This window comes from Polyodon spathula, chromosome 5 (assembly GCF_017654505.1).
Source record: "Polyodon spathula isolate WHYD16114869_AA chromosome 5, ASM1765450v1, whole genome shotgun sequence".
Lineage (NCBI taxonomy): Eukaryota > Metazoa > Chordata > Actinopteri > Acipenseriformes > Polyodontidae > Polyodon > Polyodon spathula.
The window spans coordinates 63,684,674-63,706,077 of record NC_054538.1 but is presented as its reverse complement, the minus strand read 5'-3'; the positions used below and the strand labels follow the sequence as shown (position 1 = coordinate 63,706,077).

Genomic DNA, 21,404 nt, shown 5'->3' with positions numbered 1-21,404 from the left:
GAGTGGACTTTCCCCAGGCTTTAGCATTACCTTCGAAGCAACAACATCCCTTTCAAATCTACAGCATGTAAGGAGAATTTGTTTACTTTATTTCTCTCCACTCTGCAGCATCCTTCCCGTTGCAGGCGCTATGATGTCAGCACAGATCATGGCTTTATAGCTCGCTCCCAGTGTTGCCAAGTCTCAAGACAAATCAAGCATAACCCATGCCAGTATGGATGTTTCTGCAAATTCCAAACCACAACTCTCAAGAAACAAGCCGAAATAAGCGGACTTGAAACACCTCGCCCCGCAAAGACTGCAGCTCCACGAAGTGTGTCTAGATCCGGAAAACTCTGAAGGCGGGACCACAGCACCAGTCAATCAAAGGCTCACTCAGCAGTTACTGAGCATTCTGGCTCCAACCTAAACCTTTCAGGTTTCCTCCCCTCACTGCAGGCATACAGCAGGCCCCTTGCAGTGACCTCTCTGGCCACTATAGGCGTCCAGCACGCCCCATAGTGGTCCTTTCTCCGTGAAATGCTTTCTTTCTGTTTCTCCTCACTGCAGGCGTCCAGCATGCCCCTGCAGTGACCTCCCTGATGATCATTTGTTAAAGATTGGCTAAACCTTCAAGTGGGCTATACTATTCAATATACGATATTCAATACTAAAAGTGGCATTGAGACTGGCTTGTTCTTTTTGGGGGTCTCCACCTCGTCCATTCGGCCAGGAAGTGAGCCCTCAAACCAAGTTAGGTTTGATGCCAAATGAAAGCGTATATACAACATAATTCTCGTAAAACTGCATACTCCGTATTCTCCACAATAAATAGTTGTACTAAAACATTTCGTGATTGGTGTTTGTCCCGAACTACTGAATTGAAATTTATAATTACAGTTCGGGAGGAGGGTCAGACACCAATCTCTGCATCACCAAACTGATCATTCAATTTACACATTAGCTAAGTATGACTGTTAGCACTATAAATACCCTCTTCATTTACCTCCTCAGTTGCGTTTCGATTTGGTGTTTGTCCCGAACTACTGAAATTTTCGTGCACAATCCAGGATTCTGCGGGTCCACGACGTTCAGCTGATAGAACCTGGCAAACGTATGGGAAGAAGCCCAAACCGCTGCACTGCATATCTCCTGAATAGATACACCCTGGAACAAAGCCCATTAAGTCATCTGACCCCTGGTGGAATGGCCAGTGAGCTTCTCGGGCAGGAGCAGATTGGCCAGTTCATAAGCAGTCTATTGCATCTGTTATCCATTTGGATAGATGCTGTTTAGACAGAGCCTGTCCCTGACTTAGCTCCGTAACAAAAAATTGTTCTGACTGCCTTCAGCTTTTAGTTCGGTCCACATAATACCCTAATGCCGCACTGGGCAAAGTGTATGGAGCTGGCACTCCCTGTCAGACTGGTTAATATGGAAAGCAGAGATAGTTTTCGGCAGAAAAGCCGGGTTAATACAAAGTGTGACCTTTGTTCTGGCCTCTGAAAAAATTAGATTTTGTTAGTACATTAAGCACCACATTTAGCCTGCAGCGAGAGACCTCGGAATGGAGTCTCCACTCTGCGCTGCTGGAGACCCCCCTCCAGAGGAGGTCCGCAGCAGTTGGTCACTCCTGGCAGGTGGACTGCCCCCAGTGAGAGGACGTTCACTTGGGCCCACAACAGAAGCTTGTATGCCACACAGTGGAGACTGGCCGACCATAAACCACCCTGGTTTTGTCCGTATGGATGAGCATGTGTTCCCCTCGCTCCTGCTCCAAAAATTCCTGCAAAGACAGGAACACTGCCTGCAGTTCCACAATATTGATGTGCTGACCCTCCCACGGGGGCTGCCACACACCCTGTACGCCTCGGCCATCCCACACTCCGTACCAACCTGTGTTGGACCCGTCTGGGGTGATGATCTCTCTCCTGGTGACGCTGCCCAGCGCAACGCCTAGGAATTGATGGGTCTGCAGTTTCCACCAAGACAGTGTCTGTAGGCAGTGTCGGGACACTGTCAATAAGAGGTTGCGGTTCAACACTGGCTGACAAGCCATGCTGTTGAACCAAACCTGCAGAGGGCGCATATGCAAAAGACCCAGATACTACTGGTAGTGCCCTGCCAAGATGAAATAGCTCTAAGCAGACGGTTACTCTCAGCACTCAGTTGTCCGACAGCGTTGCCAACATGCGTCTTAAATCCAGGCACACCCTCAGATAGGTCACTAGCTGGCTCTTTGCATGGTTTACCTTCAACCCTAACTGATGTAAACGGTTGGTGACGAGCTCTGTGTGTTTGCCAGCCCTTGCTCGAGACTCTGAGCAAATGTAGTCCAGATATTCAATGGTGCTAGTGTAGCCTACATGCATTTTGTAAAAACACGTGGGGCTAGAGAGAGGCCAAACGGTAGAACACAGAACTGGTACACTGTTCCTTGAAAGGCGAACCTCAGGTATTTCCTGTGTGCTGGTTTTAATGGGATATGGAAATAGGCGTCCTCAGGTCCACCGTGGTGAACCAGTCACCTAGCTTGATGGACAGCAACAGCCGTTGCAAAGTCAGCATCTTGAACCGTCTCTGACTCAGAAACAGGTTCACAAGCCTTTGTAATTGTGGAGCTTGGATAGCTACAACAAAACAGCAATGAGCTGATAAAGTAGGCATGCCCACAGTAGCTGCTCGGGTTTCAATACTTACCTTCCTGTAAGAAAGAAACACAGTACACACACACACACACACACATATACACACAACTGAAAGCAAATGCAAAGCGAAAACACACTGTAAATAGTGGTGTAAATTAATAATGAGACAATTATTAAATAATAATATATTTTCAAAATAGTCTAAAAAATAAATTTCAGCTGAACAAGTTATCGACTTGGTGCGCTAAGATCCTGGGAGGGACGGCAATAGAGCTGCAGGTTTCCCACGGCACACAAGGCTGTGTTGGGACTTAACCAGCGCTAGCTGAGAACAGAATATACAGAAAATACACAGAATATATACAGAAAAACACGCTAGAAATAATAAAAATAATTATAGCGATTCTGTAATAGTTCCGCACTTTTTTAAAGCAATTGCTAAAAAAGGAGCGTGAAAATACACAGGATTTACTTATCAACTCTCTGATGTTAATCAGGTTAGACTGAAAAGGAAAACGACGATACTCTCAGGGCGAGTAGTGAGTTTATGCTCGCGGGGGCGGAGCAGCACTACGTCACCCTCCTCTGACCAGTGTCTTTGGTATAAAGTTTTCAGGTTCGGGTGTCTTAAAGAGGAAACACCCATTTTGTAATGGTTAATATTCCCTACTTGAAAGGGAACACAATACTATTCTTTGAAAATTATTATTCTGAAACAGCTCTAATTAGTGAAAAAACTAATTAGGTCTATAATCAATTCATCCTATTTCAAAATAGGGAAAACAATTATATATGATCGCTGGATTCTGTAGCAATTATAGGTGGATATTTTTTATAACCTGTTCCATATGTGCAACAAAATATTCTCATCTTGATTGTTTTTTTAACAGAAAATATATAAGTTTTAGTTTTAAATTTCGAAATGAGAAAGTTAGTAGTGTTTTGACAAAAAGCTGCAGCTAAACACTCATGAAATACATATGAAGCACTATATGTATTACAAACAGAGGTGAAAGTAAAATGGCAAATGTTAATTGATGAAATCAAAATGCAGGTTATTGTTTGCATGCTGGTTTGCAATTCAACCATTCCCAGTGCCGAAAATAAATACTGTACATAACAATGTGGTCAAGAATGCATTTACACTACACAGTAACTTAATGAATACATGCAGCTCTTCCACTCACCATGAATTCTTAAACCATTACTAGATTCATCTGTGACCTGAGGAGCAACATCTTCACAAGATGCATTATCTGAAAGCATATACAATAGGTCATAAGAGTAACTTGTGATAAGCAATTTGTGAATACAGTTTTATGACAATCTGTTTTTTTGTTTGTTTTTTTAACAATGAAAACAAATATTAACAATTAAACATTATTTTCACCCTAGCTATACCTTTCGACTTATGCCTGTGCTTGGATCTGAGGCCAGCAGAAGGGTTCAGTGTAGCATAGTTGATTGCTGTTGTGGAGTAGGCCATAGCTCCCAGTTCCTTCCTCCTCAGCCTGGCAGCAGCATCATCAGGCTCATCCAGATTCTCAGAACTATCTGTCCACTGTCCTCCTGCCTGGACCATGGTTTGCAACAGGTCATTCATGGCTGAGATGGAAATGAAAATAAATGAATTACCATGGATGAGTGCATTGACCACGCTTTGTTTTCTTTAATCTATTTTAATATACTGTTTTTCAATTATCCTATAATCATTTTTTTCATTATGAGGTTGCTTGGTCGTCCATGTAATCATGACATGCAAAGAGCTGAAATGCAGCTTTGACAAGAGAAGTTGGTTTATAGACTTCATTTCAGCTCAAACATGATAGTTATTATTGCTTTCCTGCAGTGCAAAGCCATGCTAGAACTGCCTTCAAGTGCAGCTAAAGTCAGAAGATTGGTAATGGATAATCTCAGTTGCTATGGTAAAGTAGGAATGGATTGTGGAAATATGGAAATGTTTATCTAATACTAAAACCAGCAATGGAAATGGATCCATGGTCAGTGCAGGGTAAACATACAGGATCTATTATCTGCTTAAACGCAATGCTTAATTTAAAAGATGGTGCCTTTTCATAAAGATATAAAACTATAATATATAAGCTCTGTGGTATGTTTTTCCTACTTTAAAAATGACACATAATTTCAGTATAACTATATCTATAAAGCATTAGTAATTAAAACAGCTTTTTGACCAACAATGTATCTTTACTTCTACTGTATATGCACTTTATACAGTCAAGTCTCAATTATCCATGGACGGATTATCTGGGTTGTGGATTAACCATGCTTTCATAAATGGAAGAGAAATACAGGTGTACTATACAGTACAAATTCTATTACGCATATGCAGGTTCTGTTATTAGGTCAGTGACTCAGTGCCATTGTGACTGCAAACATGTCAGCAAGTAAAACTAAGCGCATGATTTCAACAATTCAAGAAAAACTTGAAATCGCTGAGAAACTGGAAAAGGGTGGTTCTGTAAAACAGCTTTCAGTGGAACATGGAATTGGTGAACAGACTTCAGATTTTAAAAAGGAAGAGATCAAATAGATGGCGCCATCTTATTTTCATATTATAAAGTCATCCAGCTACCACCTTAGACAGTGAAGACAGGTATCCAGGAGAAGTTAGTATAATTTAGTAAAGGGACTCAGTGCAGCCACTACAAGGCAGCTAAACTATCAGAAATTCTTACACATGGAACGACGGTAGATGGCCTTCATTTTGTCTTTTTCCTTGGGTCTGTTCCTCATAAACGGCAGCCTTTTCAGTGCAGCCACTTTTATGTCAGAACATGTAGCAAAAAAGAAATTGGGAAATGAAAATATAGAAAAGAGGTTAACAAATGCTGAAACTAGGGACAGAAACCAGTGCATTTTCAGCTGCTCAGGCTTAACTACCAAACTGCCTCAAACACACTGCTCAGTGGAATGACTGTGGATGAAACTCCTCTACAGAACATTTCACAAGACAGGACGGAGGCAAAAGATTTTAAATGGGGCATTTCAACTAGAAAGCAACGTGTTATATTTTGGTGTAAAATGTAGTGTGTTTTTATACAATGGGGATCATTGTTTTATTGTTTAAAATCCAACATATTGTAGCAAACTAGGAGAGAAATGCCTTTCCTGTGGGGTCCTGAGACTAGGTGAAATGGGGGCTTGATAACGCCCACCAAGGGATTCTGCCAGTAGCAGAGATTTTTCATTAGCATGCCGAGTATTTGTGAGTGACAGTGTATCATCGGCAGCTACAAATAGGTTCATTTATATTGTTTAAGCTACTGGTTACTGGTTGTCTTGCACCTCAATAGATAATGTGGTCAGTGGTGGTGGATATCCATTCAAAGGGTTGCTGTTTAATGCATGTTTTCACTGTCCCTCTGTCCTTCTTCTACTTCTGATCTGTTTACTATGGGGAGTGAATACTATAGGATTCCCTGGTTTACTACAATAGCTTGATAAATCTATATTTTTTATTAAACGTGAATGGGAAAGCCATCACTGTCCTATAATCTTTAACCAAATGTTCACATTGCACAAAATTCAGTATCATATACTACTAAAAGGCTTTTTGTTCAGTGAGGTATCTTTTAATAGCTAAGAGGTGTATGCCACCTTTAAAATTTGACATGTGGATTGCACCTAAAAATACAGAGAATATCTTAACAATGATGAATCACAACTCATTCACACATATAAAAAGTTTAATGGGTATTTATCAGCTTTTCTGCTTCGATTTGAACTGTCACCCACATAAGAGTATTTCAGCACTATTATTTACACACTATTCACTTGTATGCGATGAACATGTTGAATCCTAATTTCTACCAATAAACAAACACAGAAAGAATTCTGTCTACATAACAAACAACAATACATTCAAGCAGCATGAACAAATAATTAGAATGAGGCCATTTCCCTTTCATTATTTATTTCTGGTTAGCTGGGAATTGTCCCATAACTCATAACATACTATGTAAACGCCCCATCTAAATACTTCTAAAGCCCACTTCCTGCTAATACTCACTGTTGCTCTTCTTATTCCCAAAAGACAGGCTGTCATCAAGGGAATTGGAGCCAGATCCCACTGAGGAGCTATCCTGACTGTCTTGCTGGGGTAAGTTCAGGAATCCGTCACTTGATTCAGACTGTGACGGTGTGAGGGTCAGAGACTTAATACGTTCACGGTTTTTGGGTTTTATCAATTTTTTCATCTTCAGGGTGATCCAGTTACCCCTTCTGGAATAAAACATGTCACATATCCTTTAGAAGAACTGTACATTTAGAGAACTTATGCTTATCAAAACACACATCTGCGTCCTTTATTACATTCATTTAGCATGCCGTGGAGCTTACCCTGCCAAACATCTCAAACTGGCACTAAAATAATATGATTGTTGACTATGACTATGATAGAACAAAAATACATACAGCAAGTCAAATCTTGTTATGCAAATATCTGAGATAAAAAAGCATAAACAGCTTCTCTACACTATTTACTATATTTTAATGTAGTCATTATATTTTATACAGTTACCTCCTTGGGGGAGAAGGGTCATGAAATTTGTACTGGTCCATGATCTTCTCTTCCAGCTTCTCTTTCTGCCTCCTGAGCTCGTTTAGCTTGTCTCTGTAAAAACATATACTGCCTCAGTATTGGACTACAATGAAAATCTTTGTATTTTAATACACTAGAATGTAAGTGAGAAATTGGTATTTAAATATTTAATAACCTCCATTTACTACCAACTCAGGGATACCAAGATATTTAGTAAGCAAATGGTCAGGGTTGGGTAAAACAGGCAACAAATATCCCACCCTCAAGCACTGAAAACCAGCAGAGGTGGTCCAACACTTTGTACAGTTTGTAAATACTGTGAAATCTCAATAAACAGAGTATCCGAGGAAGTTTAAGGCAAATGGCTTTTATTTCAAGGTGTCTTTCACATGTATTGAAAAAAATAGTTTTTTTGTTGAGTGATGGAGCAGGGTGCCCTACCAAAACAAAGTGATAGCAATTACTGGTATTACTTTCTACATACATGTACTGTCTCTGTTCTACAATGAACAGATCCTTGCTTTCCATAGTTTGATCCAGCAGGGTTCTATTCTGCAGCATCAGGGTCTGGATTTGATCTAATAGATGTCTGTTTTCTTCTTCCAGATTCCCCTTTAGCTGACTCAGCAACTGTGGAAAAAAATAAATAAAAATTTTAAACAGGATAATAGTGCAATTAGATCAGCATAGTCTGAAGTGCTTGCTAACAAAATTCAATTTTAAAGACATTTGATGCTAAAACCAGATGAAACTAATGCGTTTTAATACAACCACCATCGGCAGTCTTTAATCACTATCATTAAAGATCCAAAAATAATTCATTGAAGGATTGCTAACCAATGCTTTAAAATTCACCCCTTTTTGTGTCATGACTATTTCGTTTTTTCACTTGTTTATATACGTCTATTCAGGATATACAAATATTTCATAACGCTAAAGATAAACTGTTTGATCCTGGCACCTTTTCTGTAGGTCACATGATCTGATTATAGCTATAACATTGTGAGTTTGAACTGCAAAACATGATTATGTACAACACCAGGAACCAGCATCAACTTTTCATCTATAGTGTTGTCTTTGAAAAACATTGCAAATTGAAGTAAAAAAAAACTACAAGCAAATAATCTTGATTTAGAGTGGGGCAGAGCTAGTATTACTAGTGCTAATCAGTAGCACCAATCTTTGTCAGCACCCCTTTCTGTATAAGAGGTGCTGAATTGAATTTCTGTCCGCCTGCCATTGGGCAGCCAGGTCACCTGATTGCCACTGGGTGGGCGGTGTAGTCCCCCTATTGGTGTTAAATAGGACTAGTGCTTATCAGTGGTCAGAAAATGCATTTCATCTTAGTTAGTAATAATGTTCACAATAAAGTTTAATATTGATGTGAAAATACTCCCAAAATTCCTGCATAAAATTAAAGCAAACATTTAATAATTTATATATTAAATCCATTAATTAAAAAAAAAAAAAACCCTGCAATACCTCACACTGATTGTTCAGTTTAGTGTATGTAATATCTAGCTGCTGATACTGTTCCTTTAACTTGGAAAATTCGGCTTCCAGTCGAGTTTGCTCAAGCGTTGCACTATTCAGTAAACTTTTGATATTCTTGTGGTCAGCCTGCAGTCCTTCATTCTCTTTCAGTAATTGGCAGTGTGTTTGATTCAGCCTTCAAAAGATCAAGACAATTGTGATAAGGAGTACATCAATACAGCAGGGGACATTCTTTTCAGCACAACATTACATACAATGTATTTCCCAGATGGTGCATGCAAACAGTATGATTATAGCAATTGACATTTAAATACAGTGCATTTATTCCTGTCTCATCCTTGGTTGTCTGACCTCCAACTGTGGCCTTTTAAAATGAGGGCTGGGTTTAGTAAAAGTATTCTGCCAAGATTTTCAAATCAGGATCTGCTTTGCTTTTTAACATACCGTTTTCCTGGTACTGCAAACATATATTTCAGTTTTTGTAAAAGAGGATCCTGGTCTTCATAAATTAGTCAAGAGTACCCTTTTCCTGACTGTTGGAAACATATTCATGAAAAGCATGGGGGTGGACTTTTTCTACTTAATTATACTGAAGCCTTATACCGGCCGGCAGGTTATGTTAAAACCACCACAGATATAACATTATGCAAGGGGCAGCTCTAATCTATTTTCTATTGGCTTACAGTAAAATACCACATACGCATACAGGAATTGATTTACAGAGCATGTTTATCTTCAATACTTACTTGTCATTTTCTTCACGCAGCTTCTGATACTCTGCAGCTGTAGTTTCATGGTTTTTCTTTTCTAAGAGCATTTTCTCCTGCTCTGCTTTCAAGACTTTCTCAAGGTCTTCCAACTGGGCCTTCTGCTTCAGAAGCTGATTGTACCTATGAACGAGTGTACTGTGTCAATAACTCAATAGGCTTTTAGATAGTTAGTTTTGCTAGTATGTTTTGCTAGTTGCAATATCAGTGCTCAGAGGATGCCCTCCCTACTATTTTAATTTTAGCAGGAATTACTGTCCAATTACATTATTAACTCAAGAATATGTCATAAAAATCACTGCATGTTAGTAAATATCAAACACATGTTTTATTTTTTATTTCTCAAAGTACAAAAGACAAGGAAGTTAAAAAACAATCCAATGGGACTGAAAGGCATTACATGACAGGCTTAAATTCTGTCAAATAATTTCACTAAATCACAACATATTCAAATTACTTAACCATATGATTTGCTAAAAGAATACATTATACCTAAGGCTTCTGTTTTTCAGTTTTTATTAAAAACATTTTTTGGTGCTTATTTATTAGCTATTTCATATATAAATCGTTTTTTTCTGGGCTTTCGGTTTTTATATACTGTATGAAATTATTGTTTTGGGTTGCATATGTATAGTAACTAAAAAGTAATTGCACACTGCAATTGCACCTTGTTTTTGCTTTTCCACAACAAAATCCTTATGGTCGTGGGCACATTCTTCTGGGATTTTTGTGTTTTTAGGCATTTTTTTTACATTTCTCCCTAGTCTAGTGTACTGTAATATAGCTTTAAATCTTGCGAGCAACAACATCTCGTTTTAAATCCTGCAAGCGTGTTACAATCCTCCAATAGAAATATAGCAATTTGCTGTCACTCAGTAGTTGGGTTGGGTTTAAAGTATTCACAACAAATAAATGCGAGATACAAGTCAGGAAGGAGGGACTTTGCTCAACTGCACTGGAACGTTTTTTTTTTGTAGGTACTTCATGATTTTTTTCACAGAGAATATGGTCAAGTCAACATGAATTGAGTAACCATTTCAAGTGCTTTTCCAGTGTTTATTAGATATACACCGATTTCCTTTTTTTGTATCGGGGGTGTTGTATAATTTTTTATCGGTTAAAACCAAAAATCAGAAGCCCTAATTATACCCTAAAGCCCCCTTTATGATTAACAGACATTTGAAAATGAAAACCTAATTGGCGTCCTCTGTATTTCTGACATATCTTAAAAAATGAGGTAATGAGCCCTAGATACTGAATCGCTAACATGTAATAATACCTGTCCTCAAGGTCCTTGTGCTCCATTTCTAGGTTTTTGTGGACCGATTTAAGGCTGCCATGTTTATTGATGAGACATTCATACTCTGCTGCCTGGTGTTCATGCAGGGCCTCTAGTTTCTCGTGATCTTTTACCAGCAAGTCATACATGGATTTTAGCTCTTGTTTTTTCTTCATTAGGGATTCATTATCATTTTCAATGGTGGAGTACTGAAACTGAAGCTGTGAGTTCTGGGTCATCAGTGATGCACTTTTTGAGTTTAGAGTTGAATTCTCTACCTGTGGACATTAAATAAAAAAAACACAATTTGATTAGGTACAATGACAAACCAGTATCAATGCTTTTAACTTGGATATCTTTCATTCAAGCACCAGGAATGATCACCAGAAGCAAATGTTACCTGTGAAAATGTTATAGAAAATCTAGCTTCCTTCTGTGCTGGTTTTGTATCTAACAAAATGTATATTGTATAGCCCGGTCACGTATAAGAAATCAACCAATACCATGCACAAAACATATTTTCTAACATTAAAAAAAAAAAAAAACAGTGTGTAGGGTGTCTCTTATCTTAGCAGCCACTAGCATGAAATTATATCTCTCATACAATAAGTACTGTAGCCGACAAGTGCAAAGAGGTAGCAAATCTACAAAGAGGTAGCTGCAACCAGGGAACTAAAACGGGGTGGTAACATCTAAAAAACTTCAACTACATAAAAAGGTAGGAGCTCTGTTTAGAGAGTGTCTGCCAGAAGTAACATTTTTGTGCTGGAAGTAACATTTGATGCCAGAAATTATTTTATATTTCTTATTCTTTGTAAAGCAAGGTTCTTGTGAATGTCGCCATACTTATGAGTCAGCAACACTTACAATATTATCAGTGCAGCAATATTTCTCTTTTATCTTACTATTTACCTATTTATATCTTGGAAATTTATTTTGTAACAAACATAGTCTTCTTAACTAAACCAGCAATCTGTTTAATGAAATAATAATTTTGAATTTTAGTTTGAATAACAAAGGCCTTTCTGTCTATTTTGTTTTATATTTTCTTTGCAATTAAGTTCTGTGACATTCACCAAAACCTTGTTTTAGCCCTCCAAAAAAACCAAAACAAAAAAACCCCAGTAATTTCTGGACCAGAATTTAGCTTCTGGCAGACATCTTTCTAAATGATTCACCTGCATTATTTTGTATGCGGCTGCAGTTTTACCACCCCTTTCTCTGATGTTACTATCCCATGGTTGCAGCTAAGTCTTTGTTACCTCTTTGCACTTCTCGTCCACTGCATATAAGAGACACCCAATGTATATATTATAATCAATAAAAAATATATACAAAAAACAGTAGAAAAAGGGGGAGTGAGAGAGATATATTTTTAAAAAGCATTGGGTTAAATATAACTAGATTCTTTATGACTGAATCATTATCACCGAAAGACAACAGAGGGTGCTGCACTTTGTATGTAAGACAACCACAGTATTATTTTTCTTTAGCACACCATTTGCTGAAGTTTCGTTACATGTTAATAAACAGTCAATAGACATGACATGCATGTGTGTGTCTATCATTAGAGTACCATTTGAGTTCATATTTTATGTGTATGCTGAGTACCCTATTCACCTGACCATCACCATTTAAAAACGTGATTGTGAATAGCAATCATGTGGTTTAAATGTGCATTATTTAGGTAGTGTGGGTAGCTTATAGAATAATATCGTTAATGCTACAAACCAGTCCACGTGTCTATTTTTACTGGAGCAGGAAACAAGCAAGTCTTAAAAAACATACTCAACATACATATGACATATGAGCTCAAATATCAGTCTAATGATGCACACACATGCATGGCATATCTACTGACTGTTTATTAACACGTAACTAAACTTCAGCAATTGGTTAATTGACTATGAATTAAATGCTTATATGCCACTGAAAATAAAGTATTACCGAATACAGTTTACACCAATTTTTGTGAAAGAAGAATAAAACTACTAATGTTACAAGGCAAGAAACCCACAACTCAAGGTTAATTTGATGGCCATAAAGTACTGAATGTCTAAGTCGTTATTTCTTACTCGTAAATGTTTTGTTTTCTTTCCAAAAAAAGGACAAAAGTAAAATCGGGCCAAATGTACTTTCATGTTACCATGCGTTCCTAGAATAGCAATTGAGTAGAGATGAATAACCTGCAGTTTAGCATTCTGTGTCTGTAATGCAGTATTATGCTCTTGCAAAGTGGCTGTTTGTCTCTGGAGTGCTAGGATCTGCGCCTGTAGATTATCACTCTGGCTCTCCAACTGTTTTAGCTGTGTCCGCAGGGCCTGTTTCTCCGCCTGGAGTGTAGCATTCTTTCAAACACAACAGAAAAACATATATAATTAAAAGTGTTAGAAACAACTTACACGACCAAATATTTAGCAACTTAACAAAACAATATTAACAACTTGCTAATAATGCAAACACAAGAGACACTAAACATAACTCACATTCCTTTCCACCTCAATTAGCCTGTCTTTGACCTTTAGAAGCTCCCGAGTAGTTTCATGACTCTCCTTCTCCCATTTACTGACAGTGTGGGTTTCTTCACCCGCTCTGGGTGGAGAGCTCTGCATCGTACGTTCCTCTTCCTCTCTCTGCTTAAGTGCTTCATAGTTCTTTTTAACCTAAACAAACAGAAAGACTTACTTACATACATTACATCCATGTAAAGTAAATGTGTGTCTCGTGTGCAATATGAGACGGTATGACATACATTTAATATAGAAATGTGTGCATTTCAAATGAAAACACATTGAAGCACTTCAAATGAATGCTCACACACCTATTCAAAATGTGTGAATGGTAGTGCAATGACCACTGCAGCCAGTGGGGTAGTGAGGGGGAGTGATTGATGTTCTGAATTAGAGCCAGCACATTCTGAAAATTACTTTATAAATGAATGTAATAAACTGCTGCTAAGTAACAAAATAAATATGTATTTTCAAGTCATGAATATTTCTCTAAGTAGTCCTTCTTGTTAGGAAATATATATACATTAAATTGGCTGTGCTAATTGGACAGACACAGACAGAAAATAGCCTACAATTAGGTGCTAGTGGAAGCCGAATTACATCTAGAACCATTCGGGAAAAAAAGCAGCTAATGAAAATTCGTAATCGTAAGCCCCTCGTAAATAAAAGATTGGGTTTCATACAACATTGCCGATTTTCACCAGAAACCTGCTACAGCTAGACAGCAGCCGCAAGTGGCAATTTTAATAGCAGATCCTATTAGAGCATACAACGGCATTGTAATAAACATTAATCATGATTTTCACATACCATAAAATTGTCGGGTCTCAAATAATCGCCGGTCTCCAATAGGTGTCGGGGCTACTGGGAATTATTGTAAATAAATGCCAGGTCTATTTTAAATGTTGGGTTAAGAATAATAATAATATAAGTTAAATGTGTAACATGTGAAAAAGTCAGTCAAGGCTTGTGTTCTCACTACAGATCTGGACGGACGCAAAGATGACCAGATTCATTGTTTTAAAGAAGGGGAACCAAGCACATCTGCAAAAGAGTTACTGCCCATAAAGCACAAGATGACAAAGGGAACTGTCACTGACACTGCATTTGAGGAAGATGATGAGGCGTTTGAGCACAATAAACTGTTAATAAGTGACAGCGAAGAAAGTGACCCTCAGTATGAATAACTTAAATTAAGGTGCACGTAATGCATAACGTTTTTTATTAATGCCGTTATTACATTTTAAAGCTTTTGAGTGTGATGTCAGCCCACAGTATACACTTATTTTCCGATATTTATAGGGTTGCTTTTTTCATATTAACAGTATTTAATGTGGTTGTTTTACAATGAAGATGCTTTGCTGGTTCATTTTCCATCCTTTGTCCATGCTTACCAAGGTACACGTCTGAGAGTGAACATAAATACAATATTTTCTGATACTTACTGCTTTTATTGTTAATTTTAAAACCACGTTTTGAAGATTTTTTTGATTGTGCCTAAAGCCTACTGTAATTCACGCTTGTGTTCCAATATTTAAAGGGCTGTCTTTAGTGGATTTTACTGTTTTTATTATGAACAGTGGTAGATGCAATTGAGTTTTTCAATGCAGATTCATTCTGACCCGTTCTCCTGCTTGTTCATTTTGCATATCCTCATTTATCAATGTGTTAAAAATAAAAAAAATTAAAACTTTTGTTTTATACTGGGGGGTGTACAAAACAATGCCACTTTGTTACAAAATAAAACTGTTACTTAATACTCACTGACACACAACCTTTTAACGACACTGCTGGAATGTTGTAATTTAGTTATGTCGTTGCTATCAGGTTGTATGTTAGCTGCTTCTTCATGATTGCATCTGAAGTATTTGAAGATGTTAGTGATACATAATAAAAGCCAGGTCTCAAATAGTCGCTGGTCTCCAATAGGTGCCAGGGCTATTGGTAAATATTGTAAATAAACGCTGAGGCGTTTAAAATAAGTTTTAAGGTATTTATGTCTCGCACAATTATTTTTCTTTTTGATTTTGCCCATTGTACAAAAAAAGTTTGCGCTATTTGGTCACTGAAATGACTGAAACTTTGCAGACCTTGCAGAATAATAATAATAATAATAATAATAATAATAATAACAATAATGCATTTTATCAACAATGTGTCTAGCTTCTAAGTATTGATCTTGCCATTATTGCTTACTGAAATGGATAACAAAGTACGTGTTTAGTTACTCCATGGTTGGGTCAAAGGGGAAGAGTTCTCCTGTCTGCTTTTCTTTTTTCGCTTGTATCTAGTCCACTTTCAATAACAGCAACAGCTACTTCACAAATTATTATTAAAATTATTTTTACAAATTACAAATTATTTTTTCCTTTGCACCCCTGCCATTATGTAATTACTTAATTGGTCACTAGGCTTTAAAGTGGATTATTGAGTTATTGATTTTTTTTTACAGCAGATCTCTAAAGAGTGATCGCAATCGACAGCACTTGCAAAGTGCTTTATGAAATGTACGCAGCGACAACCTCTGCGTCGCAATCACCGGACCTTTAAGAAATGGGCCCCTGATCAGTTGTGCTAGAATTGATGAACAGAAGTAACAGACAGCTTCTTTCATTAAAATGCACACTGTATTTTAACCTAATGACTGAAAACTTTCCTATATGCACCAAATTAATGTTTAATTTCCTGCAAGCATACACTTTAGTGTATTATCTATAAATATATTTCAATGCAAACAAAAAAGCAATGGCAAAATAAATACTACTGACGATAAAAGTAGAAATTTTGATTAAATTTTATTTTGCTTTTGACGTGAAGAACCAACAGGAATTCACTCCTAAAAACCTGTGTTATTTTAACCCTCAGAAGCTAAACTGCGTTATCTGGTGATCCAACTCCTATACATATTTTCACAACTCTAAACTACTTTATTGTAATACACAATTAAGGTTTGTATTAGAACAAGTATTCATTTTATAGATTTTATTTTATTTTAATACTGTTCAGGGTATTTCTATCAGTAATATTATAACTTCAACAGTCCCCTTTTTAAGGCACAATGACGTGATCCACATTTTGAAGTCCAAATACCCTCTGCCTATTGTCTGAACCATGCATTATGTTTAAGAGCTTACGGTTTTGAGTTCCTGACGAAGCTGCTGGTTCAGGTTTGAAGACTCCTGCAAGCGAGCTTCAAGGGCAGCAATCTTTTCTTCTTTTATTTCAAGAGACTTTTTCAATGTGGACTCAAGTTTAGACTCCAGCAGCTTATACCTACTGTTGTGGTATTACAGCAAAAAAAAAAAAAAAAAAAAAAAAAAAAAAATAAAAAAATAAAAATCATGACCTCAATTAGTTGTGACATTTATTTTAAATCATAAAATGCGCCCTCTGAAGAAATATTAGTAAAGTATTCACTTATTTTAACTTAAGGATGTTTACTCTTCATTATAAATGACAGCTAATGTGAAAGTAGTCCAGTCTTATCAGCCAGATAATTATTTCATATTACTGGAGGATCAAGGCACCAGAAAGATGATTACAAATTGTTTGCAAGCCAGTCACAAATGGAAAGCCAGATGTACTTTCTGAAGGCTATCTCAGTGAAAGGCAGGACTCTTCTTTGCTTACAGTAGCCGAAAACCATGCCCGTTTACCTGTTTAGTCTGGGTGATTTGTTATCTTAAGCAGCTATCTTACCTGTTTTCTGTACTTTGTTCATCATCTAAGAGTCTCTCTTTGTTTAATCCTAGTTTTTCCAGCTCATGTGTCAGTTTTTCAAGATCATTATTCATTTGTTGAGTCTTCAGTTTCTCACTCACCAGCTCCTAAAACATCAATTTATTCATTAGTTTTCCCACCTAATTTTTTTTAAAAACCTACTTACACCTGTTACAGTATGTATTTAAATAGTAAAAATTGTAAAAATATTAAAATGGGAAAAAAAAAAATTGTGCATTACATGTCTACCCAATGATCTGCCACAGAACGCATTATCATCTAGAATTTCTGTTCTAAATTAACTAAATCAAATACTGTACTGTATGTTAGACCCACTATTTTACATTTATACTTATCAGGCTAAAACATTACCTCTCGTAAGGTTAATAGGGTCTTTTTATCTATTGTGGCCTGTTTAACGAGCTCTTTGTTTTCCTTTTCAAGGTCTTTGACTCGTCCGCAGGAGTCTTTGAAAACATTCACTTCTTTGGTGAGCGACTTATTATCTTTCTCCAGGTTGATAATTCTCATGTTGTTTTCATCAAGCGTGACGTCTCTGATCTCAGCCTGCTGTCGAAGCCTCTTGTTGTCTTTCTCCAGTTGTTTTTTGTCTTTTTCCAGCTGCAAAGTTTCTTGCTCCAGTATCTTATTCTCTTTTTCTAACTGCTCTAAGCGTTTGCTAGAAATTTTGAGCTCCTCCAGGTTTTTTTGCAAGCTTTGGTTTTCAGTCTCCACATCCTGGAGTTCACTTTCAAGCTGCTGGATCTTTTTGTTGCTGTTCTCCAGTGCCTTTTGGAGCCTTTGGTTTTCTGTATCGAGCCCTTGACAGCTGACCTCCAAGCGTTCTGTTTTCTTAGAAGATGCTTTCATCAGATCCAGGCTTTTCTTCAACTGCCACTTTTCATTTTCCAGTTCTTTGTTTTCTAGTTCCAGCTGTGCCACCTTAATGCAGGACGACTTTAATGAATCTACTGTTCTTCTTAGCTCCACATTTTCTTCGTCAAGCTGTGTGTTTTCTTTTTCCAGCGTCTCTAACTGAAAGATGAGATTGTTCAAGTTGTCCAGTTTCTTCTTTAGCTTTCTGTTCTCAACCTCTAAATGTAAATTTTCTTGCTCCAGTGCCTCCACTTTATCGCAGGTGATAGTTAGGCCTGTAATTTTTTTCTGAAGCTGTTCATTTTCCCTCTCTAGACGATGCACCTCTTTCTCCAGCTCCTCAGCCCTTTCTCCCTTTTCTTTGTAATGTTCAAGCTCCTTTCGAAGCTGTTTCCTTTCAAAGTCCATCTTGTTTAGCTTGCTGCTAGTCTCTTTAATTGACTCATGCAGAATTTTGTTCTCTTTTTCAATGTCCTTTACTCTTGCCTCTGCACTTATTTGGGAACGCTGCCTTAGGGAGGATATGGTTTGATTTAAGTGCTCATTCTCTTGCTCCAATACTTTCACCTTGAACACAGAACAAATATTGTTAATATAATTCTTAAGTAACCATGTTGGGCTATATTTATAAAGCATTCAAATGACAATATATGTTAAGGACTTCAATGCACTTACAGTACTAGCTAGCTAATACTCATACTCAATCATACCTGGTTAAAATAGTGTTTGGCTTATTTGGTGATCTGTCACTTATCCATTTAATTCTAAACAGCTTTTTGTGATTAAATAAAAATGGAAGTTTTTGTAAACAAAAAAAAAAGCATCCCAAGGGGTATAATCAAAGGGAAATGTTACATCAGATTGAATGGCTTGTAAACATGAAATAAACTGAATATGTGAAAGAGCTGTATTGTTGATTGAAACAATATGGCAGTGAAATGGTTAACTTGTTAAAATTTCTATGAATATTTGTTGTTGTTGTTGTTGCTTTATCATGAACAAACTTCTTAAGATTCATTGTGTCCCGATGGTGGGTTTGTACCTGTCTTTCAGAGTTTTCTCGAAGGGTCTCAATAGTCTTTTCAAGTTCAGTTTTCTCTTTCATCAGATCATTGCTCAGATTTTCTACATTTGTCAGGCTTTGCTTCTCAATGCTCATTTCATTCTCAAGCTTTTTCAACTGTGAAATAGTTAAAACAGTTTAATGGGAGGATCATGAAGGAAACTAGACTATAAGCATATACAATTAACTGTAAATATACACAGACAGGTACAATTAGGAAGAGGCTGGTCTAAAAGTGCTGATTGAAGTCTGAATAATAAATACATTGAGCTTCTCAGCTGCATCCACTGGACCCCTACAGGGTAATATGTGGAGACTGAAGGCCTCTGATTTGTATTTCCAGCTGTTTACTCCACTAGATGGATTGCATGCTAAGAAGACAAAGACTGCGATAAAAAGAAGGCTGATGAAAACCAAAAATACTTGCAGCATACTAATTATTTCTAAGCTGCTTACCACAAAAAGGTGACATTTTTGTAAGCGAAAGCAAAGAAAATACTCTTGAATTTTTAAATCTCAATTAAAATAATTTTACATACACCCTACAATATTTAAAAAAAACAAACAAAAGAAAAAAAAAAAAACAGATAGTTGTTTTTAAGTTTAGTTCTTTACTATTTCTAACCACACACCAAATTCACTAGATTTGTATTGTCAACTACACTACCATTCAGTTCAATTTTCCACTGGAATAGTCACATATAGAATACAGTACATTAGGTCAGTAACTGGTCAAGGGTAATCAAGCATAAAAAGGATAATCATTGAAATCATGCAGTTTTATAACAGAATTCTTCTGCAAAGAGAAAACAAATCTAAACTAATGAACATGCAGGCTTGATAGTAACCGTTTTGCTTAATCTCTGATTTTCTTTCTCCATTTTCAGGACTCTCGAGTTACTGTCTTCTGAAGGATCCGTTGCGGTTCTAAGTTTTTCAACAGTTTTTAAAAGACTCTGATTTTCCATTTCCAGCTTAAGCAGTCGGCTTGAAGTCAATTCATTAACTTCATGACCCAATGATTTTTGAGGCACTGAAACAAAATAAAAAACTGATAAAGGATAACTGGCACTGAGTTGTGCATTCATGATATGTGCTATTGACATAAACCACATTGAAAGCTAAAATAATAACACAAATGTAGTCAAATTTAACAAAACTAAACTTTTTTTAAACTTCCTATTGGAAAACAGTAGGAATCAGTCAATAACATTTCAAATTCAAAATACTGTACAGCATTAGAACACTTGTGTCTTAAACTTCCTCAAGTGTAATAGAAGTACATTTTCATGTCTACATTAAACAATTATTCATTAATACACTATGCTGATATTCAACTTCTCAAAAATCAATCAGCCATGAGAATAAAATCCAACCTGGTTATGTTTGGAAGCCAGAGATAATTCTCACACAGGTACACCACAGGTTGGTAAACTGTATTTTTTTGGTTTGACTGAGAACACATGTGATTACCTTCTGAGTGCTCAGTGGTCTTGGAAAGCTGCTCTAATTCCCAGCCAAGATGCAATGATTCATCCATACTCTGTTTCTGAGCCATTTCCAGTGTCAGGTTTTCTTCTAACAGATCCTTGATTCTCTTTCTATCAATATCACGATCCTGAGGAATACACATATTCTTTGTTTATTTAATGCTTCATTACAAAAATAAATAAATACAAATCTGATTATGCAAAAGATAATTCACCATCTCTAAGTCATGCATTTTGGCCTTTATTTGTAGATTTTCTTTTTCTAACTCATGCAGTTTGTCAGAACGGGATCGAGATCCTTCCAGTTGATCCTCCAGCATGGTCTTTGTTTCCAATAGAACCTGGTTATCTTCCTTTAATTCCTACAATACATAGAAGGATAACAAACACTTAAATGCATGCAAAAAAAGCAGCAAGCAGTAGAAGCTACACAGTTTAAAGTTACTTTCAAGAACGTGCAGTCAAAAACAACAGTTTGCTGGCCAGCAGGAAACATGAAAAACAAGTTAGCAGGTGCCAGGAGCTGTTTTTTCCTTTCTTTTAAAACAAATGTACACAAAATTTTTTGTTTTCCTAAAATAACACTTCCTCCTCAAGAACCTGCAGTGCGAATTTAATCAGTTTATCTGGAAATAAGCAGAATAGTGTTTAACTATGTGATTCTACTTCACCAGTAACATTAAACACACACACACACACACACACACACATCTTATATATAACTATGAAGTTTGTCAATTTGTTAGTAGCTGTTTTACTGTACCTTATAAAAAACACCTTGAACTGGTGCATCCTAACGTACCTCAACTCTGGCTTTGTAAAATTCAATGTCATGCAGTCTTTCTTTGTACCGGCTGACTTCACTTTCAAGCTTGTCAACTCTCATTGCTTTTTCTCTGAGAGCATCCAGCTCATCACGATATGCTCTGGCTGAACGGGCATCTGCCAGCAGCAGAATACTCTGGCAAGGAAACAGGAATAAAATTACATCAAAAACATATTTACATGTCCTTC

The 21,404-nt window shown here is 37.0% G+C and overlaps 1 protein-coding gene across 5 annotated transcripts in view; it reads right to left on the bottom strand.

Moving 5' to 3' along the window:
• Positions 1-21,404, bottom strand: part of LOC121316150 (girdin-like) — a 65,107-nt gene that overhangs the window by 7,236 nt on the left and 36,467 nt on the right. For all 5 annotated transcript variants that reach the window (XM_041250985.1, XM_041250981.1, XM_041250982.1 and 2 more), the window contains exons 10-28: positions 21,193-21,351; positions 20,606-20,752; positions 20,374-20,518; positions 19,749-19,933; positions 18,880-19,017; positions 17,334-18,404; positions 16,941-17,068; positions 16,376-16,517; positions 13,218-13,394; positions 12,918-13,079; positions 10,732-11,009; positions 9,432-9,575; positions 8,674-8,860; positions 7,676-7,821; positions 7,171-7,263; positions 6,661-6,872; positions 5,327-5,410; positions 4,029-4,232; positions 3,815-3,883 (exon numbers count right to left, since the gene is read on the bottom strand). In XM_041250985.1, coding sequence (XP_041106919.1) covers positions 3,815-3,883; positions 4,029-4,232; positions 5,327-5,410; positions 6,661-6,872; positions 7,171-7,263; positions 7,676-7,821; positions 8,674-8,860; positions 9,432-9,575; positions 10,732-11,009; positions 12,918-13,079; positions 13,218-13,394; positions 16,376-16,517; positions 16,941-17,068; positions 17,334-18,404; positions 18,880-19,017; positions 19,749-19,933; positions 20,374-20,518; positions 20,606-20,752; positions 21,193-21,351 — 3,871 coding nt within the window. The remainder of the gene's footprint in view (positions 1-3,814; positions 3,884-4,028; positions 4,233-5,326; positions 5,411-6,660; positions 6,873-7,170; positions 7,264-7,675; positions 7,822-8,673; positions 8,861-9,431; positions 9,576-10,731; positions 11,010-12,917; positions 13,080-13,217; positions 13,395-16,375; positions 16,518-16,940; positions 17,069-17,333; positions 18,405-18,879; positions 19,018-19,748; positions 19,934-20,373; positions 20,519-20,605; positions 20,753-21,192; positions 21,352-21,404) is intronic.